General features: G+C 44.3%; 1 protein-coding gene across 1 annotated transcript in view; it reads right to left on the minus strand.

Moving 5' to 3' along the window:
- Window positions 1–12,098, minus strand: part of FAM193A (family with sequence similarity 193 member A) — a 70,771-nt gene extending 58,673 nt beyond the window's left edge. Inside the window, exon 1 of the mRNA XM_048942541.1 lies at window positions 11,743–12,098. Within this exon, the coding sequence (XP_048798498.1) occupies window positions 11,743–12,012 (270 nt within the window). The 5' untranslated portion in view covers window positions 12,013–12,098. The remainder of the gene's footprint in view (window positions 1–11,742) is intronic.
- Window positions 12,099–20,522: the final 8,424 nt, after the last annotated feature.

Genomic DNA, 20,522 nt, shown 5'->3' on the forward strand with positions numbered 1-20,522 from the left:
AGCCCTTCAAGTCATCTTGAAATCAATAACACCATCTTCAAAAACTCAGAGGATGCCCAAGATACCAGAAGTTTAGATTAAGGTGAACAAAGACCCTTTCTTTAAAAGGAACAAACCAACTCACTAACTAAAAAGGAGGAGTAAGAAGGACAAACACCTGGGGAACAACTCTGACTTGCTACCGTTCCCAGAAAAGTCAGGTAAGTATACTGAACCTATTACTATTGAACACTTGGATGATATTGAGAAGAGGAACACCACTCTGGTTTTGTCAAAAGCAAGCATTGTCAAATCAGTACATCTTTTTTTCCATGACAGACTTGCCCAAGGGGGGAAAAAAAGCGTCATGACTGACTTGATTAATCAAGTTTTTGACAGCCTTACTCAGGAAACTGTTTAATAGACAAAAATCAAGATCTGGATAGAAGTGCTGTGAATTTCCAAATAGATATATGCACGAGAGTTAGCAAGGTCAGACTTGGAAAAAAGCTGTATGTCCCATTGTAGCATTAGCCTATGTGACACATGACATAATCCTTCCACCTAATACTGCTCCAGAAAGTCTTAGATGGAGAACTGCAACTCATCCTGAGCACAGTTCTTCAAGGCAGACACGAACAGCATGGAGAAACACTACAAGAGAACAAATATGACATCCATGCAATATTACCTGTCATGAAGGGTTGTAGGAAGCAGGGACACCCAGCTTACTGCAGGGAGGAACAGTCAGTTCTCAAACAGAACAAGCAATGAAGTAGTTGAATTGAAGCAAGGAGAGTCAGATCATACAGCACAAAACTAACAGTAAAGCATTTCAGGATGAAATGAAGCTGCATGGTGAGGTTGTGGTGTCTCCATCAATAAGGTCATTGTGAGAGCAGACAGCTGACAAGTGTAACCAATGCTGCCTCCATTGGCCAGGAGAGGGAGAAATGATTGAGATAAGAGAGAATGAAACTCGAAATTAAGATCTTACAGCACAGATAGATTCTGGAACATTACATTCAGGCCTGGTATGAAACAGGAAGATAGTTTTTAAAATGCAGAAGGAACCAAAAGCCTATCCAGCAGCCTGAGCTCCCACTGAGAGTTACTGGGAGTCTAATAAGCTTGGATTATGAAAAAGGAACTTGAAGGGAATTCTGTCGCAATATACAAATACCTCACAAGAACAAAACATCACATTCTGAAGGTTTCCTTAAAAAGAAAGTCTCCAAGACCCACACCCACGAACCACTGCACCTCCCAACTATTCAGCAACAGTATCTTTATTACCGAGTGACACGGAAGACAAGCATTTGGGTAAGATTGTAGCAAAGCATTTTCAGAGAAAGCAGCTACTCCGGACCAGCAGCAGGGCTGCCTGTTCAGCTGCCGTGAAGTTCAAACGGTAAAGCGTGGACATGGAAAAGCTGTAAGTAATAGTGTAAAATGAAAATAAATAAATGGAAATATAGTCCCAGAATAACTTGAAACATCCACAAAAGATTAATCCCGTTCATTTTCATTGTAAAACGTGCCAGTCAGGTTTAAAGAAATGCAACAGACATAGCATTCAAAATATGCACCATTAAGGCCATGATTTCGCCCATAACTCTCAAAACCAGTCAGTACGTTGGGTGGCCAGCAACAGCCCTTCCTAAAACATTAGATATCAATTAATATTTAACTTCATTACAATGCAGCGTTCCTCAGTACAAAGTTCCTGCCTCTCCTACTTAAGGTTTCAAAATTCAAGCTAGGAGAGAAAAGTGTATAAGAATGGTAGCTTCCAGGATAGAAATAAATCACCTTTTTACATTGAAAATGTAGGTTGTTGTGGTTCTGTTTGTCTGAAGTAATGTGTACCTATACATCACGAAAGCTTTAGTTTGTCCACTCCTCCTCCTGCATTTCAGCCTCTCAGCCAGCACAGCACTAACAGAAAGCCCCATCAGCCTCAGCCCACTGCTCCGAGCTGCCTCAAATCACAGCACATACCGGTACAATTCCCCACAGAGCCTGTGACATGGAGCACAGAATCACAGTCAGTGGAGAAGAATCATGGGAATAGCCAGGAAAAAGAAGCAAAGATGCAATACAGATGATCACACGGATGAAGTTCCTTCTGACAGCACAGAAGCTTCCCATCTTTGGCTGAGTGACAAAAAAAAAATAAAAAAGCCACCACAAAATTCATCTGATATCTGTACCAACAAAGATTCTGTTCTCAACTATGTACTTTCTACAGTCACACACATAAGTTATGGCCAATCAAGTGGTGAAAAATTTCCAGTCAACCTCAGCTAAACCACTAACCTGCCATCTGTTGTGGTAGCGGCTTATTGAAGATAAGCAGCCTGGAAGCATTACTGCAATTAAGAAATCTTTTGGTCATTAACTCCACACCAATTAAACAGTAAAGGCTGGCAAAATTGTACTGCGGCTCTGATCTGCTTTTTCAGGCACACTCGCGCTCCCAAATGACCGACTTCACTACGCAACTCAGTGTTAAAAGAAAATGTCTTCAAACATTTACTTAGGACTATGAGCAGCCTTCACACTCAAATACATACATGTTCTCCTAACGCAAAAATTTTACATGCACACAAACACTGGTTCACAACTACACACTGAGAGCAACATCATCAATCCATGTTCAAGAATGCCATATTTAAAGAGCTGAGATACCTACATGCACACCTATGAGCACGCAGGCAGTCTCACTCATGCATCTGGCCATGAAAGCCTCTGGGCTCACATCAGCATTAGGATTATCCAAACGCATACTTTGTGGAACACTCCCTACAACAAGTGTGAAGCAGCCAACTAATGGGTGCTTCTGTGATAAGGTTACAGAACCTGAAAGAGGTTCCCTAACTTTTTGTCAGTCACATCCGAACCAAAGTTTGCTATGGTAACTCCATTCATTCCAAGTATTTCTAAAATTACTGTTAGTTTGCTGCAACTAGGCCAAAGGGGGAAATAATAATAAAAAAAAACAGCTACCACATAACACTAAAAAATAGCTGAGAACGTTTGTGTACAACTCAGCCTTAGCACCACCCTCACAGCCTTGAAAGAGTTCTGCCCTGAGAGCTACTGCTACCATTCCTGTATGCAGGAAGAAAAAGCAAAACTACTTTAGTCCCAAAATACAGAAGAAAGCAGAAAGTTTGCAATGACCACAGACAGCACACCAACACCAACGGCACCAACACGCAGCTGTGTGCACTGCTTCTCTTTGAAAGAAGCATCAAAGACAAGAAGCGGGTGGCAGCGTGCGTTCAAGTCTGGCACCTCTGCTTAAAGCTGCTTCTTTTGTTTGTGAGGAGCTGCCACTGACAGCCTGACAGTACAAAGCTTCAGGCAGAACAGGAGTCAAGGTAAAGCCTCACAGCACTCTGAAAAACATTACACGTACATTACTTTTAATGCACTCTCCAAATTCCAGTGCTACAAACAAGGTATGTTTTAATTAAAAAAGAAAAGCATATTTTGAAGACTCGCGGCTTGCATTAATGGACTTCCTCCATAACTGGGATACAACGGGCTGCCTTCTTTGTGTCACTTTACAATGTCAATATAATTAAGTTTTGGTCATGTCCTTCGTAGGTTTTGAGTGTTTGTCATTAGGGATACATTTAAAAAAACCTTATTAGTCAAGTTCAATAGAAGTGGGTTACATAAAGTCGTGCCCAGCTGATGTTTGAGAGTCCTTCCTTCCTCGACTCATTCATGTATCTCAAAAGGCTAAGCTTCTTTTCATGTAACATCAATAATGTTTGCTCTTTTAGAGTTCTTTCTCCTCATCCAAACGAACTTTTCTCCCACGGCACACAGGAGAAAATGAAATAGCATTTTAGTCTTATTCTTTCCTTCCTCATTCAACCACAAAACAGACTTGTACTTCCTTTAACTTACCAGACCTGTAATTGCCACCCATTTCTTCTGACAGATGGGGATAAGCAGTATGCCAACAAAACCCAACACCAATCCCTGAGATGGGAATATTCTGCCATACACAAATTGCATCAAGATGCTGTTTCTGGGTCTTGGTCAGAACTTGGTCTCTTTGATATGTACCCAGGTTCACAACTCCTAAACAGTTGTTAGTGGTGGTAATGGCAGTACAAGAAGATCATTTAGGGCTATTCCACACCAGCTAGACAGCCATGCTATTGCAAACCTGTGCCAAGTCCACCTGAGAGACAGATGAACCTACCACAAATCCAGACCATTTCTTACCTCGAGTGGCCAATTTTACATGAAAGCCACCTCACGAAATGGATGCTCCTAACACAATGTGCCACATCTGTTTTTGTCCCCAAGAGCTGAGTATTATTAGCTAAATGGGATTCCCACCACTGCCAGCATCTTAAGGCTTCCATAGAGGAACACGCCTACTACTCCATCCTTTAGTCTCCAATACTCTGCTTGGGGAATAATTTCAGTGGTTACCTATTGTGCAGATCTCCAAAAAAGGTGAGTTAGCAGACCTTAAGGGGTAGAGGAAAAAGAAAAGTAAAAACATCTCTCAATTATTTCACTGCTGTCCACAGAAGTCTAAGTGCTAAAAGCCCTAGTGCAGACTTAAGCTGGCAGTGCTTACATTCCTAATTAAGAAGCTACACATTGCTATGGGTCCGTGGAGCCCTTTACAGACTCACAGGACGAATATTGTACTTATTTACTATGGGGAATATATCAACTAGTGTTTAGTAAACCAATACCAAACAGCAGAGTTGCATGATTTTATACATTGTATTTAGAAAACTTACCTTTTCAGCACATGCACAGATCTGGGAAATAAACCAACCACTGTCTCTACACTGTTTGATTCTGCTTTAATTTTTAAGCAGAGAAGCTCTAATTTCCAAAATGAGCAACAACTGACTTACGGGTAAATGCTGACATAACTGACATTGTGCTGCAAGGCATCATTTAACCAACACTTTGGATAGCATAGGCATAATTAGCATCTAGAAGAATAAAGATGGGTATCTCAAGATTTAGATCTAGAACAGCAAAGTCCCCTGGGCTGCCAACCAGACACACCTACCCAGCCTGGTACCTTTTCCCTGGAGAAGACAAGCAAGAGCTATTTAGAGCAGCAAACACTGCCCCAACAGCTGATCACATCCTCCATCTGTTCACAGCTCACAGACCAGTGAACTCCTTTCTTACTTCTTAAAAGTGAACAAAGGTTGGCTTTTCGTGGGGTTTTTTTTTCAGTTTTAAAAAACAACCAAGATTAAGATGAGAATGAGCTCTCAACCCTTCTGAGCTCCAATTCTATTTTATTTTTAATGAGAAAGCCATAACTGAAGAGACAAAGGACCAATACAGGCTCCTACAGAGATTTTCACCCTCTCCAACTCTGGGCACCCAGCTTGCACCAAATTCCCTTAGCACTTTCTATAACAACGAGTGGGGAGAGATGATTCTTCCACAGCATGATTCTGAAGTGCCTCTCTCTCTCTCAGGTACTCAAGTGTCCCCTCTTACTATTAGAATGGAGAGAACTACACTTTCCTTAAGTTACATGGCTTGTACAAAAGAAATTAAGTTGATTATATAAGAACACAGCTAAAGCTTGCACTCCAAGGACGTCTCTCTCCAACACTATCACCAAACACAAACAGCTCCAGTTCCACAGCCTCAAACAGCTCAAAAGCAACCCCAGTGATTTGTTCCCCTTTCTAAGGTGGTGCTCAGACTAAGCTCTGCACCATTAGAGCAGTTGTACATTCTATACCAAATTATTTGCCCTGAGAAAATATACTTCAGGAGAATTACTATGCTGCTCAGACATAGCTTTCATACTATTTCTGGTTTATTTCCTCACAGGGCTATGAGGTGAAGGTCAATAATGTCACAGGCTGCCTTGAATCTTAACAATATAAAATTAAATAACTCTCATGTCAAAAAAATAACGGTGTATTTATTTTATTGCATCCCCTGACAAGCCTCAATTTTGGCAGTTCCCATAATAACGTTAAGGGCAGCATTATAAATGTCATCTCCCAGCTGTGCTCTTAATTTACAGCACGAGAAACTTGTAGATTAAGTTATTAACAGAGACAAGGAATTGGACTGCAGTACTCATCTATCCATTTACCTCAAATATTTCTTTATTTTAAATATCCTATGAAGTTTTCACATACAGACTGCCCCTCCTCAAAACAGAGCTGTTCAAAGCTACCTTGGTCACCACTAAAATAAAAAAATCACTGCAAGAAAGGAAAGTGTAGGCACAGTTTTCATAACTCAAATAAGAGATAACAAATGGCCTCTTTTCCCTACACTGAAGAAGCCCCAACAAGTACAACATCTTCTCTGATTACCAGGATCCATGTTATAGAGCCCTGCCTGGCACACACAAGTAGCCCTGTATATCCTAAGCAATGCAAGATGATTTCCAGTTATTTCTCCTAATAACTTCTTAACAACACAACTGCTGCAAATCTGTATTTCTTAAGGACCACCCTTGCTGAATACACACCAGGGAGTAAACATTACCCATTTAGGCACCAAGTGCCACCAAAGTGAAATTCCACACACACTCAACAACGCCAGGGAAGAGCAATAATCCCTTCCATACAGGAACTGGAGACAAGAAGGGATCTGAGGACTCCCCTCACGGTGGGACACCACTACAAAAGGATAAATGCAGTAACAAAAAAAATCCAAGATTAAATACAAAACATGAAACTTCAGGTACTATTTTGGATCAATTAAAAAATGCAAGACTGAACTGAACCCTGAATACCGTCACCAATATGCACCCATTTCAAGAGGAACTTCTCATGCTGGTCAAATTCTGACCCAAATCAACTGGGTTTCACTTACAGTCAGAAAGCAAAAGTTGAGAGGGGAATGGAGTTACTTTTTTTTTTTTTTTTTTTTTTTTAAACAGTCAAAACTATTTTTTTAATCTCTCAACCACTTTGTAACCAACGTAGCAACAAAGACAAACCCACTGCCTTCATAACAAAGCCATAGTAGGACACTCCACCAGTAACTGATTAGGCACCACTGCCCAGATGCAATTTTTTTGGACACGCTTTCCCCACGTTTCATTTCACAGCTCACAACCAATTATTCTCGTTATCAATTGACCATGATACAGCAGGTGCAGAAGGTGGGAGAGAAATGGAGCCATTGGGGATTGGAAATACGTCAAGGTCACGAGCACACGCAGGCTCACACTTCCCAGGAGCGGCATTACACGATCTGAGCCACCAGCTAATAGGCATGCCTGTGGCCTCACATCTATTAGCAGAAAAATGCCTCAACTGATCATGAGAAGACGCTAAGAAAAGCTATTAATGTGAATGTTATGCAACCATTAAGCTTGTTTTAAATGAATCTAACTAGAACACTTCAAACTTTTAGTCGCAATAGATTCCCCTTCTAAATTAGCAAGTTAACTCAACCATACCACCTAAAACCAATCCTAATAGTTTCATCTGCTATCTTGTATCTCCTTTTATTAAGGAGCAAGCAGAGCATAAGCTCTTCAAGGCAGAGATTGCACCTCCATTTAAAATAAAGAAAGTCTGAATTGCATTTAGAGGAATAAATGTGCTCCTGGACTGTCCAAAGACTCTTTTTCTTAAAATAAGTATTTTGAGCTTATAAAAATATCTGCTTTCTTAACCTGAAGTTACAACACCACTTGAACTATCTAATTTACCTGAACCTTAATAAAAATTGATCAAAATACATTTGCCTTTTTTTGGGGCTACACAGAAGTACAAAAGCTGGCTATTCAATCAACTTCTGAGCTCTTGACAAAGCTCACTTTTATATACCTTTTCTTTTGAATGTTTGAATCACTGAGGGGGAAAGAGAGAAAAGGGAAAACCTCAAGCAACAAATCAAGCACAGATACCTGTAAAATGCAATCAACTGGAGCACTGAACTACAAAGCTGATGGGCCAACCTGCTCTACAGAGTGGCAACTTACAGTCCACTATGAATAGAATATCTATTGAAGAAACGATATAAGAAAAGTCCAGCAAAATATGTTATGAAAATTATGACAGCTCTCAAATGTAAGATTTAATCATTGCTACACTTGACAGATATAAACAATATAAACTTTGGGAAAGGAAACAAGAAAATGGTAAAATGGCTTCTGAATTATTTAGTTGAATACAAGGCAGCCAGGGCTGCAGCAGATCCCATCACAGCAGGGCAGCCATGGACAGCAGCCCTTTCAGCCCCACGTGCCCCAGCACACCAAGTACAGCCCACCTGCCCACAGCAGTACTTGGGGATGTGCAGTTGCTGGTTACGATAGCCCAGAGCTCCTTACAGCACGAACAATCCAACCAACATCCAAAAACGTAAAGGAAGAAATTAACAAGACTGAATGCAACATATTACTGAATTTAAAACAATTCAAAACAGACAATATAGCCTGTTTCTTTAAATACATGTATGAAATTTCAAAAATATCTCACTTTCTGGTTACAAATGACCATCATTGATAGGATACTCGACTCTTTCTAGTGCTGCTGTGATCAGTTCTGTAAGAAGAAACACAACTCTTAGGGAAGCTTTGCAGTAGCACCACACCAGAATAAGTAACTTGGTTTCCAGTTCCATTAGACTCAGCTACAAGTTTCCAATAGTAAGATACTCCCTTACACTGAAACACTGCCATAGCATCTTCCATGTCACTATCACTCTAAAACATTTGCTTGTGCTGTAAAGGGTGAATTCTGACGCTCTTCAGCATGTGCATGGGGCAAGGTAGCTTCCAGTTAGGTTCCATTAGGTGTCACCCAGCTGAAGCTCAGAGCAAAACATAGCACATCCTCTAACACACAATTAAGCCTCCACTCTTAAAATAATACTCCAAAGATGATGTATGAGAGGCTCAATTGAAATACAATACTTAGCTACAACAGTCTCAGCTAGAATGTCAATTCTGGAATACACACCTCTAGTTTCAACCACATATAAATCCATTTTATAAAAGATACTTAACGTAAACTTAATTCTAAATAATTATAGATAGAGAGAGACATAGAACACATTCCGGATCATTTCCTAAACCTCTTCTTTCATTCCATATTTTAGATAACTTTTAGGAGAAGCATTTTATGCAACTTCAATAGAGGAACGTGCCTACAATATCCAGAACGGATGCCGTAAGCTCAGGGAAGTAATGCAAGATGGAACAGCAAAGTACATGAACAACTAGAAAACGCTGCAGAAAATCTGAAAATCTCCTTTCCTTTTTTCTTTTTTGATGTTTTATATATATACATATATATATATTTGCTTTTATTTCCAGTTACATGGGTCCAGCAGAGAACTGGCTGCTGGTTTTCTTGCCCACTAACAGGAACCTTACAATGTGCTGTGTAAGATGCAAGTAAAGCAAGTCTGGTTACTACTTCACAGCTATTAGAGCGTTGCTTACTTTCCATCCAGCCAAAACAAACATTGCACCTAATTTAGAAGCAATCAGTCATCTAAAATACACAGTTTTCTTTCTTAACTTCATCCAGAAGCAACATATGCCAGTCCTTCGTTCACAGAATGCGCTCTTGTTTTGACCACGTACCCTCAATTAGCAAATTATTAACCATTAAGGATATCACATTTACAAGTAAGTAACAAGTTAATGGTGATTTGAGACTTCACGTCCGAAACAAAACCGTCATTTAACTGTTAAATATTGGCAACTCCTGTGCCTCAACGCCACTGGAGAGGTATTGGAAACATCAAGGAAAAAGCCACTGTAACAAGTATGGAGAAAGTAATGCCAACTTTAAAGGTGCATCTCTAAGCACAGGCATTTACCCTTTGGAAACTGAGCACAGGGATTTACCTATCCCCATGATGAACCAATTTTAATGTTTAGCGTTTGATCAAACAAGATCTTTGCAAAGGTTTAGTCTAGCTTAACTAAATGGTTTATTTGACAAATTTCTTAATTCCTCATCTGTCCACCAGCCTTCAGGATCACTCCTACCATGCTAACAACTAAAAGACAGAAACATCTGATGAAATCATTTGCACATCTGGGCAAAAAAAAAAATAATAATAAAATAAAAAATCTGAAAAACTAGGACAAAGTGACAAATGCTTTCAAAGTAACGTTGCACATACTTGGAAGAGAACAAACAATGCATTGGTAGAAGTAATAGACAAAAAGTACTTTTCCAGAAATATAATGCTGAAATACTGCATTTAATTTGGGAAGTACAACTTATACTTTTCAATCAAAAACCCCTGAAGACTAAGAAATCTTATTAAGAACCACCTAGTCCAAAATGAAGAAGAAACATGAAGTAGAAAATCTAGAAGTGCTGCTGCCTTTTAAGGCAAATTTCAGCACAAGATCTGATGGAGTACAATTAGTTGCCAACCAAAGTCCTGGACTGCATCTTAACCACAAGACGCAAAGAGATCAAAACATCAGGGATAGTGGAGCCTTCGCCATTTGAATCACATCCATGTGCTGCTCTGCTCATCACTTCACTGCTTGTTTCCTTTGCCGTTATCATGTTTATTCCAGCGATACCCAGGGACCTGTGCCAGGAAGAACTTGCATACTAAGCCATCAAGCAATAAGATACATCTCCTGGCAAGAGGTTTTACCAAAATACTGTTCTGTGACAATTTGCATAGTTACAAAGAAGTTCCACATCTCTTCATCACTCACAATGATATTCTGAATAAGTCATATAAGTGGTACTGTCCCAAACAGAAATGACACTTGAAATAAGCAACAGATTAGAACACACGAATAGTTCCTCTGAACCTCTGCAAGCCCCGGGTAACTAAAACATGACGGCACAAAAAGACAAGCTTTAAAGAAGAAAAAAAATAGCCAGCTACAATTGCCGAATTGCTTACTGATCCACCAAAATAGGTGGGAAAAATCACATAGAAAGTAAAAAAAAAAAAAAAAAAAAAAAAAAAAAAGCATTAGTTACATGGTGGCATTTCAACCACCCCAAAGCACAAAAGCCATTTCTTCTGTTTCCCCCCCATGTGTACAAGTTCACGAGGGTGAGAGAGGAAGCGGAGCAGGCTGCGTGACACACATGGCCGGCTGAAGATGCTGTCAGCAGGAAATCCTTTTGTCAGTATAATACCTCAATGCAACCTTTGTGTGGGCAACATAAAAACCTGAGGTAACCTTTATAAGGGAAAGGCACATCAACTTATTTACTCTTTCATCACTCGAGCCATCGGACACCTTTCTAAAGGTTTAATCCTCGAGCAATTTCCCGGGGGGAAAAAAAAGAACCAATTATACCCCACACTCTGCTCCTACTAAGTGTCACCATCTTACGGAATAACGGACCAAATCTACACGATTTCGAGGCCCCAGCCTGACCCCCAAGGTAGCCCGACGCCCAACCGAGCAGCCCACCGCCAACAGGGCTCAGCTCCGCTCTCCCTGCCGCCTCCTGCACGATTTCCACTCCCCCGAGGCCCGTCCCTTCAGCTCCTCTGTCAAGGTGGGGCACGAGGCGCGGACCCCGCAGCCGGGGGCTCTCGGCAGGGCGCCGCGCCGCCCTTCCCCCACAAAGGCTGAGCGGCCGGGGCCTCTCCCATCCCCACAGCCCCCGGGGGCCTCTCCCGGTTCCCCCCGCCCCCGGGCCGGCGAAGAGAGGGCGGATGACACGGCGAGCCCCCCTCCGTCCTTCCCTTCCTTTCCCTTCCCTCCCCCCAGCCCTCATCGCACCCGGGGGCCGTGCTGACGTCCCGGCGGCCAGCGCCTCGCCTCACCTCGCCGTGTCCCGCTGCCGCCCCGCCGCCGCCGCCCAGAGCTCCGCTGCCGGCAGCCGGGGCCGTCAGCAGGCCGCCCACCGCGCTGGAGGAGCCGGCCGCCGCCTGGCTCGCAGCCCTCAGAGGGACCGCTCCCGCCGCGGCCCCGGCCTTGCCCAGGCCTCCGGCGCCGCCTCCGCCGCTGGGTCCCGGCCCGCCGCTGCTGCCGAGGCCGCCGCCCCGCTTGTTCTTCCGGCGCTTGGCTCCGCGCTTGGCGTCGGCCGGACTCATCGCGCCTGACACCCGGGCGGGGAGGAGGGAGCGGGGGGGAGGAGGAGAAGGAGGAGGGGAAGGGGCGCGGGGCCGCGGCGAGCTCCCGGGTGCGGAGGGGGCGGGCGGGGCCGGGGCACGGGGCACCCCGGGCGCCGAGGAGCGGAGCGCACCGACTGTCACCGGCAACGAGGACTCCCTCGGCCCCAGCGCCGCTGACCAGAGTTACCGTCCAATATGGCGGACACAAGGGGAAAGTGATCCCCCCTTACGTCGGGGGGCTCCCCCTCGCGCTGACGGGAACCCGCCCCGCGGGGCGCGCCGGGAAGCGTAGTTCTCTCGCGCCCCGCCGCCGCGCCGCGCGTGGGTCGAAGGACTACGACTCCCGGCGTGCATCGCGGGACCCCGCTGGGCGCGGCCGTAGACGTCACCCGCCGCCGCGAGGCCGCCTGGGAGCGGTAGTCCCGCCCGCCGCCGTTAGCCCCGCCGGCCGACGTTGCCACCCCGGTCAAGGGACTACACCGCCGCCCAGCAGCCGGCGAGCGCCACGTGACGCGCGCCCCCGCGTCTTAAAGGGGCCGCAGCGGCCGGGCGCTCCCGCAGAGGCTGAGGCGCGAGGGGCCGCCTTCCGCCGAGGCGAGCCGGGCGGAGGCCTTGGGCTAATACAGGGAATGGCGGCCGCCTCCTGCTCCCCTCGTTCACATAAGCATCGCGGAGCCGGGTTTAAGCGGCACCACCGGCCGGCCGGCTCCTCTTAATAAAGAGCTGTGTGGGAGCCGCGTTTCATCCTCCGTGGGTGCGGGCTGTGGGAGGCACCAAGCCCCAGCGAGGAAGGCTTAAAATGGAGGTTACGCACGGTGGGCTGCACGCAGAGGGCCCTGCTCCTCACAGGTGGGGAGGTGAGCAGGCTACCAGCAGGGCTTGGCCAACCCAACCCAACCCACCATAGGGACTCACACAGATCATCGAGTCCAACTCCCAGCTCCACACAAAGATCAGAGACAATGTCCAAACACTCCTTCAACACCACTGCCACAAACTGCACACACAGCCACCTGGATTTGCCATAGCCATTTCTCTCTGTGGATTGCAAACCTCCATCCGGAGTGGCGGTCAGCATCATTTCCTGAGATTGTTTTCCCTTTGTGGCACAACGTGGTGCTGCATGGACAGACCGGAAAAGGTGAAATGCTCCAGCACTCTGCTCTGATGCGATTTGGTGGTGTGACGTAACATTATAGACATGTTTAGGCACTAGAGTGTTGTTCTTCCCTTCACTGCAAGCAGGCATCACAGCTGGGCAACCAAAAGACACAAAGGGTGTAAAATGTCTAAAAGGTCACAGAAACAATGTCTCAGGACTTTGGGAAGAAAAACAGAAGAAAGCTCTGATTCCAACATGTTCTGCTGAGACACTGGCAGCTCCAGAGATAGCTTCCATCTGTGCTGAAGCTGTTCCAGGCTGTTTGCCCTGATGCACATGAAGGAGCTTTGCAGGTATACACAAGCATCAGCAAAACCAGGAGAACATGTTTGTTCCTGGTGTGGTCTGGTAAATGGCAAGTTTTGGAGGAGCAGGACTCCTTCAAATATCCTTGAAGGGAGCATATAAACAGGAAAGGGAACGGCTGTTTACGAGGGTTGATAGTGATAGGACAAGAGGGAATGGTCTTAAACTGAGACAGGGGAGGTTTAGGTTAGATATTAGGAGGAAGTTCTTCACATAGAGGGTGGTGATGCACTGGAACAGGTTACCCAAGGAGGCTGTGGATGCCCTGAACCTGAAGGCATTGATGTGGCTCTGGGCAGCCTGGTCTGGTGGTTGGTGACCCTGCACGTAGCAGGGGGGTTGAAACTGGAACAGGCTGCCCAGGGAGGTTGTGGAGTCTCCTTCTCTGGAGATGTTCAAGACCCGCCTGGATGCCTACTTGTGTGACCTGGTGTAGGGAACCTGCTTTGGCAGGGGGGTTGGACTCAATGATCTCTGGAGGTCCCTTCCAACCCCTACAATTCTGTAATTCTGTGATCATTGTGGTCCTTTTCAACCCAGGCCATTCTGTGATTCTATGATTCATAAACACACAGTGCTGTATGAGCAGCAAATTGCAGGATGACCAACCATAGGGTCATGCAATGCTTGCACAGTTGTGTGCAGCCTTTGAATGAATAAATAAATTCTAGGCCCTGTAGTATGAACTCAAATTTGATTTCTTAACATCTCAATACACAGAATTATTCTTAGGGTACATGTCTTTGGTTTGAAATGTTGACATGTCTTATTTCAGACCTATACACAGCCAGCTTTTTCTTCCTTTTAGAATTATATTTTCACATGGTCTCAGCTGTCAGTGTCTCTATCCCCTATGTTACAGATAAAAAGCATTGTTATGAGAAACTATTCTTGTTAAATCGCTCAACTGCGCAGCAGCTAAGTCAGCTCAGTCTGTCACCACAACATTTAATTCCAGTACTCTCATCACAGAAACATGTACATTTTCCTTTCACTATTCAGAAAACAAGGATCATCCATACCACTTTTTAAAGTCAGTTTTCAGTGTTAAAGACAATTGGCAGTGTAAGACAGAAAGTTTTTATAAACTGTTGAGGTCAAGGACTCTTTTCAATCTGCAAATAAATACAGGAAAATGAAGTACCTTTATGGTTTTGAACAGCACTCAGCTACCACACCTTATTTTTAACTTGCAATTAGACTGAGCCAGTAGGTTGTTTTAAAAATGAACTTGCCAGCTTGGTGGTGGATCTAAAGATTTTATGAACTGGAGCAAAAGAGAGAGGAAATTAATTTGACTGCTGTGAGGACATATAAACAAATTTCTTGCCTTTACTTGAATTAAATTATTTAAAATGCTCAACCTCATTCCTAAGAAAATACAGTCAGTCTTTTGAGAAAACTAACATTAATTTACCTCATTGTTAATTTAAAGCATGGCATCACACTTCAGTGTTCTTTAGGAAGAAAAATTATTTGTACTACTACAATTTTTCAAATTTTCCAGGAAAAACATTTATGAAAATTCACTACATAAACAGTACAGAGTGCTGCGGTGCACTCACATGACTTCCTTTGAACCAGCTGTATTTCAGTAGTTTTGCTGTTTTATCTGTCAACAAAAATCTGTGAGGATTACCGGTCACAGTTACCTTTAAGTTCTGCCTTCACAATGCCTGGGAAAACTCAATGTGGTTTTACCCTTTACTGCAATATTTGTGCTGCTCTTCTCTTGCATACACATCTAAGATCTAAGGTATCTGTATTACTTTTGGGGTTTAACCTGGCAGGTGGCTAAGCAACACACAGACATTTGCTCACTCCTCAACTTGCAGTGGGATGGAGGAGAGAACTGGGGAAAAATAGTAGAATTGTGGGTTTAGATAAAATCATTTACTAAGATAGAGAAAATGATAATTATGACAAATATACATGGGTATGTATATACGAGTATTTATAACAAGTGATGCACAAGCAATTGCTCTCCATCTCCTGACCAATGCCCAGATGGGCCCCCAAACATTGAAAGAGAGCGAGATGAACTCCACCCCCTTCAACACTCCTTCCATGTGATGCCATATGGTATGGAATATCCCTTTGGCCAATTTAAGTCAGCTGTCCTAATTCTGTCCCCCTCAGCTTCTTGGGCCCTTTGCTGTGGATGGCCTTAGCTGTGTACAACACTGCTTAGCAGTAATTATAAACAGTGGTGCATTATCAGCATGCTTTTTCTCCTAAAACCAAAATGGAGCATCATACCAGACATTCTGAAGAAAACAATTCCATCCCAGCTGAAACTAATGCAATACTGAACAGTTGTTGTAACTGTAATTAAAAAATAAGTGATCTGTTAGTTATTACTGTTCTTGAAAAAGCAGTCTCTGTGTCAGGGAGGTTACAATTTATGGTTTCTTTGATTTCAAGAGGTTCTTAATTATGCATTTCATTCCCAATTCAGTGAATGCTACTTAATATTAATGTTAGTAATACACTGAAGTCCAAGGAGCAACTCACCTGCATGGCAAGCCTGACAAGAGTTAAAGCCATCCTTCTGCTCTCCACCATTTTGTAACTGCTGTCATTCACCAAATGACTGTTTTATTTACATTTCCAAAAATTGCTTTTGGATCCTCGCTTTCTGTCAGTTTCCCCTACATGGTTACATTTGTACAGAGGCCCTGGGGCTTTGCACTGAAATCAACGTTATACAACTCAAGGAATTTGTCAACATAATTATTCTGCAGCTAGCACTAATTTGTCTTTGCTGTCCAACAATCTGTCATTTTAATAGCAATTTTGTTCCCTAAAAGCCTTTTCTACAAAGAAATGAACATGCACGTGTATGGGCATAGGCAACTGTGTACTTACACAGAAGTAAAAACTGGTGGATGATACGGCATGCAGACACTGTGTGCTCACAAAGGTCCTCATCACGGTGAGAGCCCCTCTCCATGACCAATACATTGAACTCACATCCCAGTGCTGTCTGAGAAAGCATTTGGGAGTCACTGGGGGCTCATAGAAGAGCTCTGCCTGTGGTCTCACAGCAACAGCACCATGATTACAAACCAGCACTAATGCAGCACCACAGCAAACTGAGTGCCTTCTCATCAGCGTCTGTTCTCACGTGCAGTAACATCTGAGCTCCTTCCGCATGCAGGGAACATTGGAATCACATTCCTGGATGGCCTTCATGGGGTCCTGGGCACTGCCTCCTTTCCAAAGCCTTCTTGGGATAAGGTTGATCTATCATTGAGGGAGTATTTGGTTGCATGGTGGGATGATGCAAGCAGAGCATTCTGCTAGCAGGGCTACCTGTACAGCAAAGGACTGCGGGCTGTTCTTCAAATGACCACGTTCAGTATTACCTCACCTCCTCTGGAATTTGTTTCACAGCCAGATGTTTTAGCTGAAATAAACTTTATGGAAAGCAGAGAAAGTTAAAGCAAAATAAAGGCAGTCTCACCTGCTGTATAATAAAACTTTATTTCATTAGCTTTACGACCTTTACAGCTTTATGGTTATTGGCTTTTTTATCCGCACAGTTCTCACTGGTCCTTAAACAATGTGTTTGGTAAAGCTGTGAGCGCAGAGGTCTTGCAGAGGGACTTGTTTCAGATGATCTGCCATGGAAAACAATATCTCAGGGGAACCTGGATTTTGTAACCAATGTGGCCATGAAGATGTGTGATTTCTGGGTGCTTGTTCACTGTGCCAATGCTGGAACACTTCTGTGCTATGCTGCGCTATAACAACAAATATGGTAACACAAATCAAGAAAACTATGTTTTTCTCCAGAATGCTTCAGTAAATAAATGGAACAAAAGTCTGTTTCTTAGCACAGAACCACAGAATTGTAAAGGTAGGAAGGGACCTCTAGAGATCATGTAGTCCAACCCCCCTGCAAAGCATCTCCCTGTAGCAGGCTACACAGGCAAATACAACATGTAAGCACACTGCATTCAGCAATCTCCCCCAGTATTCCTTTGATTCCCTTTTTTTCTTTCTCAGAATAAGCTCTTCCAGCCTCTTCTGAAGGGTGGCTTCTTGAAACACCTCCTGCGTTTTTGAGGCATTGACCTGGCCATTGAAATAGATCAAGTAACGCTGCGCTGTGCAAAGCTGGGTTACATTTTTGCATTGAAACTCTTAGAAGAGTTACAAAACAACCATTTTGCACACTGGCTCTAAGTAAGCTGATTAAGACTCTGAAATTTTGTTTATCCTCACAAGGTAGGATACACCTGCATGCAGGAAAGATGTTCCTGCACATTGCTGGCATGCAGCTGGGGAAGAGCCCCCCACAGCAGAACTCACAGCAGCTCAGGATTTAGTGGAGCAGTTTTGACAAACCAACTTCTAAATCTTTAATCATAGAGTTGTAGAATGCTTTGGGTTGGAAGGGACCTTTAAGTACGTCTAGTTCCAACCCCCTTGCTGTAAGCAGGGACACCGACCACTAGACCAGGTTGATCACAGCCCCATCCAGCCTGGCCTTGAATGCCTCCAGGGAGAGACTATCCACAGCCTCTCTGGACAACCTGTTTCAGAGCCTCACCACCCTCACAGTAAAGAATTTCTAATATCTAGTCTAAATCTGCCATCTTCCAGTCTAAAGCCATTCCCTTTGTCCTGTTGCAATGTGCTGTTATGAAAAGTCTCTACCCAGCTTTCCCATAGGCACTCTTCAGGTACTGAAAGGCTGCAGTAATGTCCCTCTGGAGCCTTCTCCTCTCCAAGCTGAAAAGCCCAACTCTCTCAGCCTGTCCTTGTAGAGGAGGTGCTCCAGTCCTCTGATCATCTTTATGGCCCTCCTCTGGACTCGCTCCTGCAGCTCCAATCATTGAACACCTCAGCTTTCTCCATATCCCTCATGACCACGTCTCTATTTTCCTTCCAGAAGGGGCACACACCTTCCCTGACCTTCCTTTTATCACTGATAATGATGTGTATGAGGGATGAAGTTTACTATCCCAGCTGAAGTTTTGGAAGAAAATCCAGTTTCCACCTTTCAGCACAGGTGTTAAGCTATGCAGTCAGAGCTTTGCTGGTGAGCTGATGGAGTGAAAAGAGTATTTCCAGTGTGTGATTTCTTTTATCCACAGAGCCCAAATGTGGTGGAAAAACACAAGCAGCTGTTTCTTCGCTCGTGGTTTCCAGCCCTCCATGTCCTGGCAGCTTTCTGTCCTGTGCCCAGGCTCTCTGTGCCTCTAAAAGCTGTGATCTTTGAGGCTGCCCACTTCCTCTGCCTTCTGCCTCCATTGTTTGCAGATTGCCAATAATCCTTAAAATGAAGCACTGGCAGCCAGTGCCAAAGAGCAGTGCCAGCCTTTGGGGTTGGTTTGGGTGCTGGTCCCTGGTGGGTCAGAATTGTTCAGCACTGTTTCACCTGTTGCCTGCTCCTCTTCCTTTTTGCCTTTTCTTTTTGCCTGTTAGATGATGTTGAATACATCCATCAGTTTCAAGCAAAAATATGACAGCTGAAAGATCAGAGCCTCCTTCCTGGCAGCCATTACCACATAAAGTAGACATCTAATTTCATTGCAAGTTTTGCCAAGAGAAGCACATTCTGCTTTTGCACTCATTGATCCAGAGCTTTTTAACATTATCTGAATGAACAGTGCAGCTGGTGAACCTTTCTTACAGTTTATCTTTCTGCTTCTTTGGCTTTTGAATCTATCACCACGGGGGACAAAACAATATCTCACCGCTCTTCCATCATCTGTTACCTCAAAATGTCCCGAAGAATTTATTTTTCCTTTCCCTGCAGTGTGATACAGTGGAGTTGTGGTTGTGGTCGTAGATCTCTCCGTAATATGAGGGAGCTCAAGAGTGCACGGATCATCCCGGTTTCCAATCTGTGCTGGAGAAATCAAGCAGGGAAAAGGGATGGAATTTTCTTGTCTCTCTTTGCATCTTCTCTGAACTGTTGCTGCCTCTGAGTGATTAAATTCCTGAATTTTAATTGTCATTCATAGAGCAGTTGGACCCAGAGTGTGTGAATGAGGGGTTTTCTGTGCTCTCCCCACCTTTCTCTGATGATGGAAGAGAGGGAACAGTGGATGGGACTGTGTCCTCCCAGCATGACAGCAGGGAATGAGCAGCAGTCTCAGAGATAATCTTTCTCCATCCTGGTTGGACAAAAGCAGGTGGAGAACTTAGGCCTTAGGATGCTGTGGTCATAGGAATTATTCCAAGGAAAGGCCAGTTTTTCTGACTGTCTTCTTAACATTTCATTTGTTATCAGGATATCCCCAAATTAGCTCCAGAAGCTCTCTGCATAGCCTTAAAAAGAGGTGGTAACAGAGAACATATTGTCCTGGATGGGGCCCCAGGCAGCCTGGTCTGGTACCAGATCTGGAGGTTGGTGGCCCTGCCTATGGCAAGGGGTTGGAACTTGGTGATCCTTGGGGTGCCTTCCAACCTAAGCCATTCTATGATTCTTTGGAAAAGATTAGCTGAGAAGAAAATTACCCTCCTTGTTAAGGCATCAGCAACTCCTTCAGCTTGGACTTTGCTGGACACGGCATTGCCTGGCCAATGGGAATGGCACTGTCAGTGGTGTGAGGCCAGGCAGGCAGGGACAGCTATGCCAGGAGCGATACCTGCTGCTGCCTTCAGGAAACCCATGACCCTGTATGCACTTGGAACGTGTTCCAACCTCAGACTGGCAGAAGCCAATGGTCATGGGCTGTTTCAGGTTCTTGTTTTCTGCCTCTTCCTTCCCCAGCTCTGCCACAGTGGGCCAGCCCTTATTTCCATCCCCAGTCTGAGTGGAGCCATAGAAAAGAGCTCCAGCAAAAGCCCATGAGCCTGTCTTCTTCACACCCCAGACAGTGTGCAGACATCTAGCACCAAACCGTGATACTCGGCTACGTGACAGTATAGGGCAAAGCTTCCAAACAAAGTTCTGCTGCTTTTGCTTCTGTCAGAAGGGTAATTTGAACAACCCAATGCTATTCAGTAGTCACATCCTGTGTTCAGAGTGAAGGTCTTGGATGCAGAATATACTTGTTAAAGT

This window comes from Lagopus muta, chromosome 4 (genome assembly GCF_023343835.1).
Source record: "Lagopus muta isolate bLagMut1 chromosome 4, bLagMut1 primary, whole genome shotgun sequence".
NCBI lineage: Eukaryota > Metazoa > Chordata > Aves > Galliformes > Phasianidae > Lagopus > Lagopus muta.